Raw genomic sequence first — 14,083 nt, 5'->3', positions numbered from 1 at the left:
AAAGTGAAGCATAAAGTGTAAAACTGTGAAGTGTGAAGTGTAAAAGTGTGTAGTGGGGTGTTATGGAGACATCCAAAAGCAAATCTCCTACATATACATATTTATGTCTCTTCATATTTTTGGGTATGTGAGGCAGAGAACACAATAAAAAATGTCTTTATGTTCTCTGTGTGAGAGGTGTGTTTTGTACGCATTTTTCGCTGTTAAAAGTGGAATATGAAAGAACTTATTTTTCTTCAATATTCTCTGCTTGGACATACATACATACATATATGCCGAAAATTCATATGTATATTTACTCTCTTCATTATCTCAGTTGGAATATGTGAGAGAACTGTTAAAAATGTTAACATTTCACATCGTGAATTCTGAGGTTGTGAGGCGAAGTCTGTTCCAGAATCCTATACTCGTAAAATGTTCGCTGTCGAACCTGCACCTTCTCTATATTTTACATCCTCTGGCATTCAATGAAAATTATGCTCAAAAATATACAATACATTCTTACTACAGACGTACATATGTTGGCCTTTGGCATATAATTTTATACGTTTACATGCAATCATATTAATTGATATGATTATCGTTTTGCGTATTTTTATGAATATATGCAAAATTTATAACATTCTACTTAATTATGCTATTTTCAAAACAATATTTGTAGTTAATGTGCGAATAAGAGTTATGTATTAAATATTTCTTATGTTTGAGAATATAATATAACTTCATATATGAATATGTTTGGAAATATGATATACATATGTATATGTATGTATATGAGATACTATCATAATATCATTAAAACTTAATACATATATTACAATAATATTTCATTTAATTTTCATACGCATCTACATATCAGCGCGTAATTACATATGTATATGTATACTATATCCCAGCGGGGACAAAATAAAGGCCTCACAAAAGCAGGGCAATGTGAGGCCTTATTTGTTTAATACCTTCCCATTCTCATGAATGCCTCACAATGACCTTCTTTTAGTAGCGTAGGGTAAGGTGTACAAAATAAAGAGACAAAGTAGACTATGATATTCATTTTCAAAGCTGCACAGCGTTTGTAAATTTTTTACTGTTATCTGCCGCCCAGTTGCGTTTGAACAGCCGAGGTGAACGGTCGTGTGCGCGGACGATTTCAGTTGACGGTGCGTTATTTAGTGACAATATTGTGATCTAAGTCACAGGCAAAATATTTGAAAACGTTTTTATCAAAACGAAGAGGATTAAGTGCAAACAATAGAAGTGCAGTGTGGGTATTACCCAAATATTGTGCGGAAAAACATTCATTTCCCGAGAGAAAAAAAAGGGATTAAGTGAAGTGGCAAATGTGCTTGTGTGTGCTACCTAACGCAGGTAGAACTTCTGTGAGAGAGCACAAGAAAGTTTTAGTGCGTGAAAACAATAGAAGTGCAGTGCGGGTTTACCCAAATATTGCAAACAATAAAAGTGGCGTGTGGGATTTTCCCAAAAGTGCGCAAACAATAGACGCAAAATTAGTGCATTAAGCGCAGTGACGCAGGTAGAACCTCTGTGAAGTGTGAGAGAAACTCTAGTGCGTAAAAACCCCCCGAGTATTTGGGGTTTTCCGCTAATTTTGAAACGGCTTGGGTTTTCCCAAGGACAAGAGACAGTGGAATATTAGTGCCGGGAAATTTCGAGAGGCAGAAATGCCCAAAACAAAGAGGAAGGGAGCTAAATCCCAAACAAAAATGGAGGAGTCCGTGATGATGGTCGAAGTGGAGGCTTCTTCGGATTCCGAAGAAGTACCTCTGAAGCCGCCGCCGTCGAAAAGGAAGGCCCGCAAAGGGCCATCGCCAGAGGAGGAAGAGCATAGGAGCAGTTGCTTTGAAAGGGACTGCAGTGTGGACAGCACTGCCAATGATGCCGAGAGTTCTTTTGGAGGAGGTAAATATTGTAATTCTAATGTTGGGGGTGGCGCTAACCCAATCATTGCAGCTCTCGCAGCTTTAAATGATGAGTTTAGTGCCATGGTGTTCGGGGGGGAGTTTGAGGCAGAAACCATGAAGGGGTTCATAATTCATGGTAGGAAGTACGAGTCACTGGTACTGAAAGTGATGGCTGAAAATGCCCACCTTCGAGGGCAGATAGATGCACTGCACAAGGTTAATAGTGCAGTTGGTCATTCGACCAGATACATGGAGGCTCCTGTGTCTTCGGCGATTGCCCCACCAGCACCTGTGCTGGAGGCAATAGCGCCAAAGGAGCCTAAACCTGTGGAGTCCTGGTCTGTTGTGGTCAGAAGCAAGGCTCCAGGCACCTCATCCAAGGAGGTGGCCAAAAAGCTTGTAAAAGAAGTGGGTCCTTCTCTCGGCGTGCGTGTGCACGCAATGAAACAGATGAAGGATGGTGGTGTGGTCATTCGGACCCCCTCCATCAAGGAAAGGGATATGGTGGTGAAAAACACCAAATTTGCTGAGGTCGGTTTAGATGTGTACGTCAATAAAAAGGAGAGGAAAAGGGTCGTTGTGCAGGGTGTGCACACCGAGTTCGAAATTAACGAGTTCATGGATGAACTATTCGAGAACACTATCAAGAAGAGTTGTCCTGGGGTGAACCAACTAGATGTCCGCGTAAGAAGCTATTCCTGGAATAAGGAGAATGGTAGGACGACCATTGTTCTAGAAGGAACGGACGAGGTGATCGCAAGTCTTTTGAAGGTAGGAAGGGTCTACGTGAAGTGGTTTTCCTTCCGTGTTCGTGCGGATAGCCCAGTTGCCGGTTGTTTCCGGTGTATGGGCTTTGACCATCGAGTTGCAAATTGTCCGGTCAAGTCCGATGTCTGCCGGAGGTGTGGCCAAGAGGGTCACAAGGCGGCACGTTGCGTCAATGCCCCGCATTGTCGCAACTGCCACTTGAAGGGGAAGCCGGCTGGACATCTCATGATGTCCGCTGCCTGTCCAGTATATTGCGGCATAGTCGAGCGCGCGCTTGCCAAACATTGATGGGCGCGCTATAACGTTCGATTGCGTAGGTTAAGTAAGGGGTTTGCAGGGGGTTTGGGATGGGAGTGTGGGGTCTAGCCCCTGGTCACCAGTCCAGAGCAGTATGGAAGCTCAACTGGTAGTAGTTTCGGCTACGAGGTCTGACCGGAGACTTAATTCTGGTACCACGGGGAGCAGGAGCCCTTGGAGTTCGCTCCAACCTGCTCATGCGGTAGGCCCCTTGGGGAGTATCGTGGTGGTTGTGGTTTATACCCAAATCGCGGGAAGAGTGTTTCGATCACTCAATGTGGAGTTGCATTGCAACCGGGTGCCGGACCCATAGTACGGCAGAGGTTTTAGATGGGCCTCGAACCCTACCAAGGTGGTTAGTGTGTCCATTCCACACTGCCAATTGGTACTGAAAATGCTCAGCATTCTCAGGGCGCTGATCAACGCATTGATTTGATCCGTTGTACTTTTGAGTACCGTAGAGTAAGGTTGTCGTCAGCAGGTACCTACGTAAAACACACCGGACGTTGTTATCTGCCGCCGACGTCTTGTCGCCACCGAATACTGCGTATATGCAACCGCGTTACTGTTTGCCATTATTGTTCTATTTTTCGTTGTCTTCGGAAACGCTGCGGACTTACAAGTAAGTTGTAGTTTTTTAAAAGTCTAGATTAATATTGAATAGTAAATTAATTATTCTATTGAAATGGGAAAAACTAAATGTGGAGTGAGTGATAGACATTTTCGTCGACTTGTGGCAAGAAGAAAAAGTGCACAATTGAAATCGTGAAAAAAGCTATTGTTCCAGTAAATGAAAATGTTCCTAGTTGTAGCAAAAATGTATCCGAAGAACTAAATATAAATATATGTAATGTGCATAATGTGAAAGAATATGTTTTACGGAATAGATATACAGCAATAGAGAATTTTTTTGAAAAGTTTTTTTAAAAGTCTAGATTAATATTGAATAGTAAATTAATTATTCTATTGAAATGGGAAAAACTAAATGTGGAGTGAGTGATGGACATTTTCGTCGACTTGTGGCAAGAAGAAAAAGTGCACAATTGAAATCGTGAAAAAAGCTATTGTTCCAGTAAATGAAAATGTTCCTAGTTGTAGCAAAAATGTATCCGAAGAACTAAATATAAATATATGTAATGTGCATAATGTGAAAGAATATGTTTTACGGAATAGATATACAGCAATAGAGAATTTTTTTGAACTACCAGTTAGAAGTTTGGAATGGGAATTGGATTAGTGCATGAAGTCGCCACTAATGTAGAAAAAAGTAAAAGAGTTATTGTACAAGGCAATGTGCTTGCCATATCAAGATAAAATGTTTTTTTTGCCAATTCTTCATCACTTCACACTTTAATTATCCTTTCAATTGAATATGTAAATTGAAACATATAATATAAATATTGTTACAAAAAGTAGTATTAAGTTGTATTTGTATTGCTATATGCATCCCTTATTATGAACAATAGCTGTAGGTATATGGAATAGCATTTGTCTTGTTGTAGACATCTGGCGCCGCGGCTGTCTGCTCGTCGAAACAATAGACATCTGGCGCCGCACTATCTGCTTGTCGAAACAATAGACATCTGGCGCCGCAGCCGTCTGCTTGAACAATTGCAGAGTCTGCTTGTCTGCATTTGGCGCCGTATAGCATTATGTTCTGGTAATTTCCAGACGCAATATTCTAGAAGGACACGTCGGCATCAGCGAGAAGTGCGTGGCTATATAAGCCGTGGCAGCGCCAACGTAATCAATCAGTGCTAAGAGTAAACTGCTATAGTGTAGACGAGTTGTGAAATAAAGAGTTGTTGAATTAAATTAAACAGTGTTGATTTTATTTGTCAATCCAGAGATACGAACCTAACAAAGTAAACTAGCAAGCAGTAAATTCGTAACAATATAATCGATTTAGACTAAATATTCCAAAATGTCAAAACGGAGCTACACGATGATAAATGACGAAAATTCTCCACCTTGTCAATGTGGAAATAAAATGAAAAAATTGGGTAAGTAATTACTATACATAATTGTGCATATTTAATTGATTAAACAATTTATTTATAGAAGAAGAGGTACAACAAATGAAAAACTTAATTTGTGAGCTACATGTGAAGATGGATAAACTGTTAGAGAAAGCATTTCCGAAATCTACAAGCCTGGACATATTTTCATAAAAAAAAGCGTTGAAGAAATGGAACATTTTGAGGAAAATGCTGAAATGTTTCCAAAAAATGACGTAGTAAGTTAACTGAATGAACAGTATTTTCTGCGAAACTATATAATTAATACTTTCCTGATTTCAATAGATTTGTAGCATTAAAGAATGTATAGGTTCAACACCTATTACAAAATCTCTGCAATTTGTCTTCACAGAAGACACAGAAGAGTGCTTGTTAGAGTACAATTGGGATGGGCTGCAGAAGAAAAAATCATTAAAAAAAACCAACTTATTTGGAAAATTTGTGTTTGGTAGGTTTGTTTTAATTAAATACATAAATTCACAACTCACAATTGCTATTTCTAATTTTAGATGCTCTGAAGTCCCCCCAATACGGCTTCCCAAATTACGAAAATGATATTAAAAAATCGATACAATTAATAAAAAATAAGGTGTATAAAAAAACCTACGATAATAAATCAAAATAATATATTGATGAATTAAAAGTCTTTCGTGTCATTATTAAACAGCTTATTTTTATTAAAACAACTAGCTGACCCGGCGAACTTCGCCCCGCCCAATATTTATTTTTATTTTTGGAAGTCATAGACTCGTATAATTTTACCACAAATAATATAAACTTCAAACAACGCATTTTCATTTAATGTTTTTAATGTTTGTAGCGCCATCTACTGTAACATACCGCACTTACTCAATACCGCTGTTAGCGCCACCAACTGATGGATAGCTCTTTGCTAATAATAAACAAATAATTTGCAATAAATAAATAATGCGACTATAAGGAAAGTTATAAACTATCCTATCTTTCAAGTTGGACCAAACTGCACACAGTGTTAAAAATTTCATTAAAATCGGTTCAGTAGTTTAGGAGGCCATCGCAAACAAACAACGTGACACGTGATTTTTATATATTAAGATAAGGCCTCAAGGGTCAGAGGTAAGGCATCATTTATTCCTTTTAGAGATAGCAGAGGTAAGGCATCATTTATTCCTTTTAGAGATAGCAGAGGTAAGGCCTCATTTACTCCTTTTAGAGATAGTAGAGGTGAGGCCTAACGGTGTAGGACACGCAATGTTAAAAAGATATGAAGCTTATATGGCGGAGTAAGCCCTTTCTACCTTACAATTCCGACATGAATAAGGCCATATGAAGGTCTTTTATGCCCCGCTGGGATATAAGTACAATTCAGAAGCAAATCATGATATTATCATTTATCAGTATCGCAATATGAAGTGCGCGCACTGTTCTATATGTACATACATAAATTATTGCCGGTTAAATTAAAACGGCTAAAAAAATTTATAATTTTGGTCAAAATGAGCTTTATTGTCAAATGTTCTGCTAAGACTAAAATTACAATTTTTATTATCAATTATTTATAACTTAAAAATTACTTATGCTGGCACTATGGATGTGTCTCGTTATTCCGCGTGTGCCGGAGGTTGATTGCTATTGTTGCAATGATTGCGCTATTGTTGGTCAGCCTGGCTATAGTTTACACTGCGCGTGCCGGATGTTGATTGGTTAATTGCTTATCCAGCATTATTCTGCTTATCGCAGTTAACTTTAATGTTGCTAACTCATACATAAATATATACGCGCGTATGACATTCCCACACAAATAATGTATACACAAACCTACATACAAATATGCGTACACATATAAGTATCACGGTGGAAAATTTGACTACGCATATGTGCGAGTCCTCTGTAAAGTGGAAAGCTGTCAGCAGAGCGGCAAATCTAATTATGACAAAGTTGAGACATTTAGAACAGATGCATTAGAGCAGACTTAAACGTCTTCTTCTCTCCCATGACGTAATACTTTGTCCAGTGGTCCCGTGGTAGAGACATAAGGTGGGAGTAGGTTAGGTTTAGCGGATTAAAGTCCCGCACTCCGGCTTTCGATGCTTCCTCCTACTATAAAAAAAAAAATGTAAATATGTCACCCACAAAAACTACAAACATTGCTTTACAAAAACAACAATCGTTTGAAATAGCATCATACATACTTATGTATGTGACATTCCCACACAAATAATGATCCAACAACAAACGATACTCACAAGCTACCGTAGCCATGGGATCCGCTGGCGCACCACAAATATAGCGCAAGCAAATCGTGGGATTCGCTGACACTGCATCTGACAAAACATAGCAACGACAGCGACGACGGCAGCGGCAGTGAGGACGACTTAGGCTTAGACTTAAGAGTAAGAATGTTTTAGAGTTTAGTTATGATCGAACCTGAATAAAGCGCACTAGTGCCTAAAAATAATTGGCGACCAACCGGGTAAAGAAGATACGAAGGATTCTCCAGAAAGTAAAAATCACCAAGGTATTTTGCGGTGGAGTGCCTTTAATGACTTCAAAGGACCCAAGGACTCACAAAGAATCGCTACAATCTTTAAAAACGTATCCTACAAGGACTCACAGAGAATCGCTACAATCCTACAAGGACTCCAAGGATCCGAGGATTCCTCAGAAAGCAGTTTATAATAAAAAACATGTTTCGAGTATTGTATCTAGAGTGCTCATTAAAATAAAAACATTATCAGGCAGGTTCTGAAATTCACTTCCGAGTGAATATCAAACAAAATTCGTTTTCAATCCGGCATTTGGTATTCTGTGTTTCACTTTCACAATTTCAATTCCACACTTTTTCTAAAATGAATTCCGAGTGAATACGCATGTTCTGGAAAACGAATTCACAATAAAAAATTCGGTTAGCATTCACATCAGTTTCAATTTGCGGATTTGGTGTATAAAAGAAATGTAAGTAATTAAAAATTAAAAATATTGTTGTTTTAACACGTAATTTAACAACTTTTAAATGGGCAAACACAAGAATGCAACCCAAGAAGCAATCCTTCTTCAATTTATGGAGAAGCACAGCAATATCGCCCGAGGATTTGTCAAAGGCGACAAAATAAAAGTAGACGCGCTATGGAGAGATTTAGTGGTAGATTTAAATAAAAATGGTCCCCCCCAAAAAGATGTATCTGGCTGGAAAAAGGTTAACAAACAAATTAAACTTATCAAAGTAATTTAAATTGTAAATATTTTTACAGGTTTGGATGGACTGGAAGGCCTTTATCAGAAAGAAAGTGGCGCATAATACTTCCGAGGCCAGAGCAACCGGGGGAGGACCGTTCAATAAGCATGTCCTTACTCCGACAGAAGACGCAATTGCACAATTATGCGGCATATATACAGTGGTAGAAGGCGTGCCTAATACGCAGAGCTTTGGTGTTCCATCAGAGAGGAATGACTCAGCTTCTGACACTCCCGATGATGAAGAGCCTCTTCCCTCCACTAGCAATGTCGCCGCTGCGGGGCGGTCTCGCAGGCGGGAACCCGCTGTAGCCGACTGCATGACAAACATCAGCGAACAGACAAACGCCATGAAAGCTGTAGTGGATGGGTTGAAAGAAAATTTGGAGGAAACCAAAAAAATAAACACAAATTTATTTACACTTTGTGAGGCCGTTAAAGAACTTACTGTGACCTTAAAAGAAGGAAATATTGAAAGTATGCGTCATCATTACCAGATGGAAAAGTTACGGCAAGAAGACAATGAGCTAAAACTGAAAGAAATTGAAATTGCCGAGCTTAAAGTGTTTGTGGAACAAAATTACTCTAACAAACAACCGTAGAAAGAATATACGAGTATAGATATGTACATAAACAAGTTTTTGTTTGCTTTGAATTCATTTTATTTTAGTTTTTGAATTTTTGAAATAAATAAACGCTTATTCTAACGCATAAATTTATATGCCTGTACATTTATTGTTTTGATTTATGTTTTTTTAACTTTGTGAGTGAAGGCGATTCGCAATTTCCTCTCTAATGATTGCAGCTTCACTGTCAGGTATGGCATCGTTTACTATTTCAAAACTTGCAAGTTCATTTTCTTCGGGAACAAGATCTGCAACAACTAATTCTTGCACTTTGTAATGTTTGCAAACATTATGCAAAGCGCAGCAAACATTCGTTATTTGCGCCACCTTTTGTGGCTGGTATTGAAGACCCCGAGCTAAGCACCTAAACCGGCTTTTTAAAACGCCAATTGTTCTCTCTACAACATTGCGTGCCGAAGAATGCCTTTGATTAAATATGTAGTGAGGTGTCCCAATTTCGGGATCTCTGAATGGAGTGAACAAATAAGGTTGAAGAGCATACCCAGCATCACCCAAAAGCCAAGAGCCACGTATGCCATTTTCGTAGCAGGATTGAAAATATGAACGAGCACTACTTACACTCCAAATAAGGGCATCATGACTCGAGCCAGGCCGGCGAGCATCAACTGCCTTTATTGACATATTATAATCACATATCTATAAAAAAAATAACCAAAATATAAGAAATAATTAAATAATAAATATGTACATAGTGCGTACATTGAAATAATTAAGTATGTATGTACTTACAATCATGGCATTGATGCTAAAAAATCCCTTTCTGTTGTAAAATAGGTTGGGGTCCTTATGCGGCTTTGTAATTCGTATGTGGGTACCGTCGATGCAACCAATAACACCGGGAATACCAAATTTTTGATGGAAATGTAGTTTTGATTGATTCTGCTCTTCTGTTGTCATAATTAAGTTGATCCACCTTGGGCAAATATATTTTTCCAAAATGTTCAACAAACGTTTTATGACTTTTGCAACTGTGCTCCGACCCATTGCTATGCAAACATCTTTTCCCACTGCCTTTTGGAAGCCACCTTCCGCCAAAAACCTCAGTGTGGCTGCCAGTTGTAGTTGCGCAGGAATTGATGAGCCCTTTATGTGTGGAGCAACAACGTTCATCAATTCGAGAAACGCATCCTTGTTGACGCGATAGTTCGACACGAAACTATTAAATTTTTTATTAACAAAGCACTTTACAAATAGTAACTATATACTTACACTTGTTCAGGCACATCCAATGGGTTGCAATGGTCCCGTAGTATCCTCCTACTGCAAACTTCTTCTCTATTCCTTTGATTTTCGCGTAAAATAACCGCCAATAATCCTAATGCACTCATTTTTGTTAAAAGATTGTTATTTATTTTAGGTAAATTGACAGCTATCAGCTGTTAATTTTATTTTTGCGGTGAATCAAAAACGAGTTCTAAAATGAACAAAAAGTTCGGATTTCAGAACACAAAATCCAAATTCACTCGGATTGAGGTTTATTTTCAAATTCACTTTCACTCGGATTCCAGAACCTGCCTGTATAATTTCTTTTGAATTAAAACTAAGTTTTCAAAATAGACTGAAAGGAATTTATTTTAGAAATATAAGGAGCTAATCATAAAATTTTGTGAAACAAATTTTCCAGAGTTTAATAAAAAAGAAACAGTGTAATCTTTTCTCAAAAACATTGTGTTTAGAAACAGAATTTGTGAAGAAAATTGTAATAAATAACTGAAATTATCTAGCCATATCAACAAAAGAGTGTGATTGATTGATTCGACTATAGGAACGGTTACAAGTTCTATTCAATTTTAATTTCCAAGTCTATGAGTGACTCAGAATTAGAAAACCTCTTAGAAAGAATTATAAAACTACAGGTGACCAGTAAAATGGATTCAAATCAGGTAACCGCAGTGGTTCAAGCAGCCGTCTCAAGCGCTCTTGAACAACAAAGACAGACTTTCAAGGTTAAGCTCCAACGATTAACGGAGCAATTGACTACATTGACCACTGGTCAAACGCCAAAAGTATACCAACCGGTAAAAATATTACCGAACGTAAGGTGTGACGAACCACTTGATCTGGTAAAATCATTTCCAGAATTTGACGGACAAATCAGTACATATGTGTCTTGGCGACAAGCTGCCCATACATCTTACAAAGTTTTCAGAAGTTCTAGACACTACCAAGCAGTTGGTATAATTAGAAATAAAATAAAAGCTTCTGCTGATGCCATTTTGGCATCCTTCAACACTGTTTTAAATTTCGACGCAATAATCGCGAGACTAGACTTTACGTACGCAGACAAGCGACCGATATATTTAATTGAACAGCAATTATCCACCTTACGACAGGGTAACCTATCTGTGCTTCGATATTTCGACGAGGTTGAGAAAATATTAACTCTCCTCACGAATAAAACCATAATGACCCATGAGGGTCAAGTATCAGAATCAATTTGCGAAAAATATAGAGCTGACGCTTTAAGAGTTTTTATATCAGGCCTTTATGTGACATACTATTTGCCTCTCGCCCTAAAGACCTACCTAGCGCTCTGGCATTAGCCCAGGAGGTGGAGTCAAATAGGGAAAGGTACTTATTTGCTTCAAATTTCGCAACGTCTATTGAAGACCAATATAAACTAGGAATAAACAATAATTCGGAGAAAAAGATGCAACAGCTACAAAAAAATCCGCATTTTGCAAATAAACAGCAGAGAACAAATGATATTAGGACTAACAAGCAAGAACAAGTGACCCCCATGGACGTTGACCCATCGGTTTCAAGACAAAGACAAAATTTAAATTGGCGTAGGGAACCATCACAGAGACCCAACCAATACCAACAACAGAATCAAAGTAATAGTAGACGGGGTTATAGTTCAAATCAACAGCAGGGAAAATGGCAGGCAGATTCAGATAGGGTTACTGGACCAAAGATGCAACGCATTAATACCTTAAATCAAGAAAAGGTTAGTGAGGCAATTGAATTTTTTAGGGGGAAGTCCCTACTCCCGTGGATTGAGCGAGGAGTAGGTTATCGAAGAAAAAAAATTAAATTATTAGTGGACACAGGAGCTTCGAAAAATTACATCAAACCAATACCTGAGCTAAAAAATATAATTCCAGCGTCCACACCATTTATAGTAAAGTCTTTGCACTGCAATAGTCCTGTAACACAAAAGTGTAGAATTAAGATGTTTGGCGTAACTGAAGATTTCTTTATACTACCAAATATAACAACATTCGACGGCATAATTGGGCTCGATTTGCTCAATCAAGTAAACGCCAAAATAGTCCTCAGTACGGGTACAATAAAGCACGATTCTGGAACTGAAAAGCTCTTGCTCCATGAATGTAAAAATGTAAACTTTATCGACATAAAAAGTGAAGAAATTCCATCTTCAGTTCGTGAGCAATTTTGTGAAATTATCAAAAGTAGAAATAAGGCTGGCTAAATGAGCCTTAGTCGCCTGCCCCACACCACACCTACACTCATCTCTAACACGCACACTCACCACACTCGCCTCGACATCACCACACTCCACATCAACACCACCCACACGCAAGAGGATCCACACACTCAAACACACACCACACCACTCCACATAAAAAGGGTCAGGCTATTCAGCAATCAGTTCTGATTCGACCGCCTGTGAGTCCACGCCGTTTTCCGCCACCGCCACGCAGCGCCCCATCGCCCGAGGTATAAGTTTGTTCGCGAAGTGAAGTTACATACATATATTAATTGAAAATTGTGAAAAAGTATTCGCACACTAAGTGCATCTAATTTAACATTGTACACAAGTATACTCAGTGAATTTAACTGAAAATTGTAAAAAAGGTATTCGCACACTAAGTGCATCTAATTTAACATTATACAAAAGTATACTCAGTGAATTTAATTGGAAATTGTAAAAAGGTATTCGCACACTAAGTGCATTTTAAAAGCAACATATAAAAGCAGTTGTCAAATATACAAGTGGTGCATCCCGAAAGTTTTCCCTTTTTTATTTTTTCAAACATACAACGTACACCAGTGGTAAGTGAAACGGGCATTGACCCCAACATATGGTCCTTCGAGCCGCAAAGAACGGCACTATTGAAAAAAAAAAACAAATAAAATCAACTTCTGTGACATAAAACATATTAAAAACTTGCAAAATCTTGTGCACAAGTGGAAGGCGGCATATACATACACATATACAAATATAGAAAAATTAAGTGCAATATATATATATATGTACATACAAAGTGTTTATTGCAAGTGAAATTAAAAAGAAGTGACAAACACATACTTACATCAAAAAAAAAAAAAAAAAAAAAAAAACAAGTTGAAAACGGAAAGCACAAAACGGTTTCCTACCGTTACATCAAAATCAAAATTTTTTAATCAAAATCAAAAAAAAAAAAGAGTTGTGCTAATACGAAAAATTTTAAAATTTTTTTTTTGTGACATATAAATACATATTAATATACGTACATACAATATTGTGCTGAACAACTAAACAAAAAAAAAAAAAGCCGGGCGCGTAAATTAATTTAATTCTAAACGGGCGCGAAGTTTACAACCAAACAAAAAAGAAAAAACAATAAACTCAAAGTGTGATAAATTTCAAACAAAAATAATAAATAATTAAATTAATACATCTGTACATACCAAACAACCACCGGAAGAGCAAAGAGGAAAGGGATACCGCGAACAACCCTAACAACATCAACATCAGCAGCAACAGGAAACACATAGGATACCACTGGGACAGCGACAAATGCAAACACTCCAAAACCCTCAAATACCACATACTAAAGCCCTCAAATACCCTTGAAGCGGCCTAAAGTGAGTGTATCGACTCCATTTATTCACATAAAATTTTTATATATTGGCATATATGTATGTTGAAAGTTACAGTTCAACTTTCTAAAAACTGTATACTTTAATAAAACGGTTGCTACCAAACTGTTTGAACTTACGGTTGCTTTCCGGGAAACCGAAAACAGTTTGGTACATTACATATGTATGTACATCCAAATATATGTATGAACAGTATATACTTAGTATAATATATAATTATATGTATACTGGCATATACATATCTGTTAAAAGCCTAGTTATGCTTACACTTGTGTTCCCAAGCACACAAAGTTTATAAAAAAAAAAAAAAAAAAAAAAAACAAACAAAAAAAAAAACATTTTCAAGTATTCACTTGACAACATTTTCCGGCAATACCCCTTATACTCAAAA

The 14,083-nt window shown here is 37.6% G+C and overlaps 1 protein-coding gene and 1 long non-coding RNA gene across 2 annotated transcripts; one reads left to right on the top strand and one right to left on the bottom strand.

Moving 5' to 3' along the window:
- The first annotated feature begins 3,222 nt into the window (after nt 1-3,222).
- On the top strand, nt 3,223-6,048 carry LOC125775725 (uncharacterized). Its single transcript, XR_007421332.1, has 4 exons — nt 3,223-4,987; nt 5,046-5,220; nt 5,288-5,450; nt 5,512-6,048. It is a non-coding gene; the product is annotated as an uncharacterized LOC125775725 (long non-coding RNA).
- A 5-nt stretch (nt 6,049-6,053) lies between these two features.
- Nucleotides 6,054-11,634, bottom strand: LOC125775456 (putative nuclease HARBI1). The gene is made up of 2 exons (XM_049446101.1): nt 9,592-11,634; nt 6,054-9,498 (listed from the first exon to the last, which is right to left on the bottom strand). Exons 1-2 carry the CDS (start codon nt 9,970-9,972, stop codon nt 8,971-8,973), a joined length of 909 nt encoding a protein of 302 aa, XP_049302058.1. The 5' UTR covers nt 9,973-11,634; the 3' UTR covers nt 6,054-8,970.
- Between the last annotated feature and the right edge of the window lie 2,449 nt (nt 11,635-14,083).

This window comes from Bactrocera dorsalis, chromosome 1 (assembly GCF_023373825.1).
Source record: "Bactrocera dorsalis isolate Fly_Bdor chromosome 1, ASM2337382v1, whole genome shotgun sequence".
Lineage (NCBI taxonomy): Eukaryota > Metazoa > Arthropoda > Insecta > Diptera > Tephritidae > Bactrocera > Bactrocera dorsalis.
This window is presented reverse-complemented; position numbering and strand designations above follow the sequence as displayed.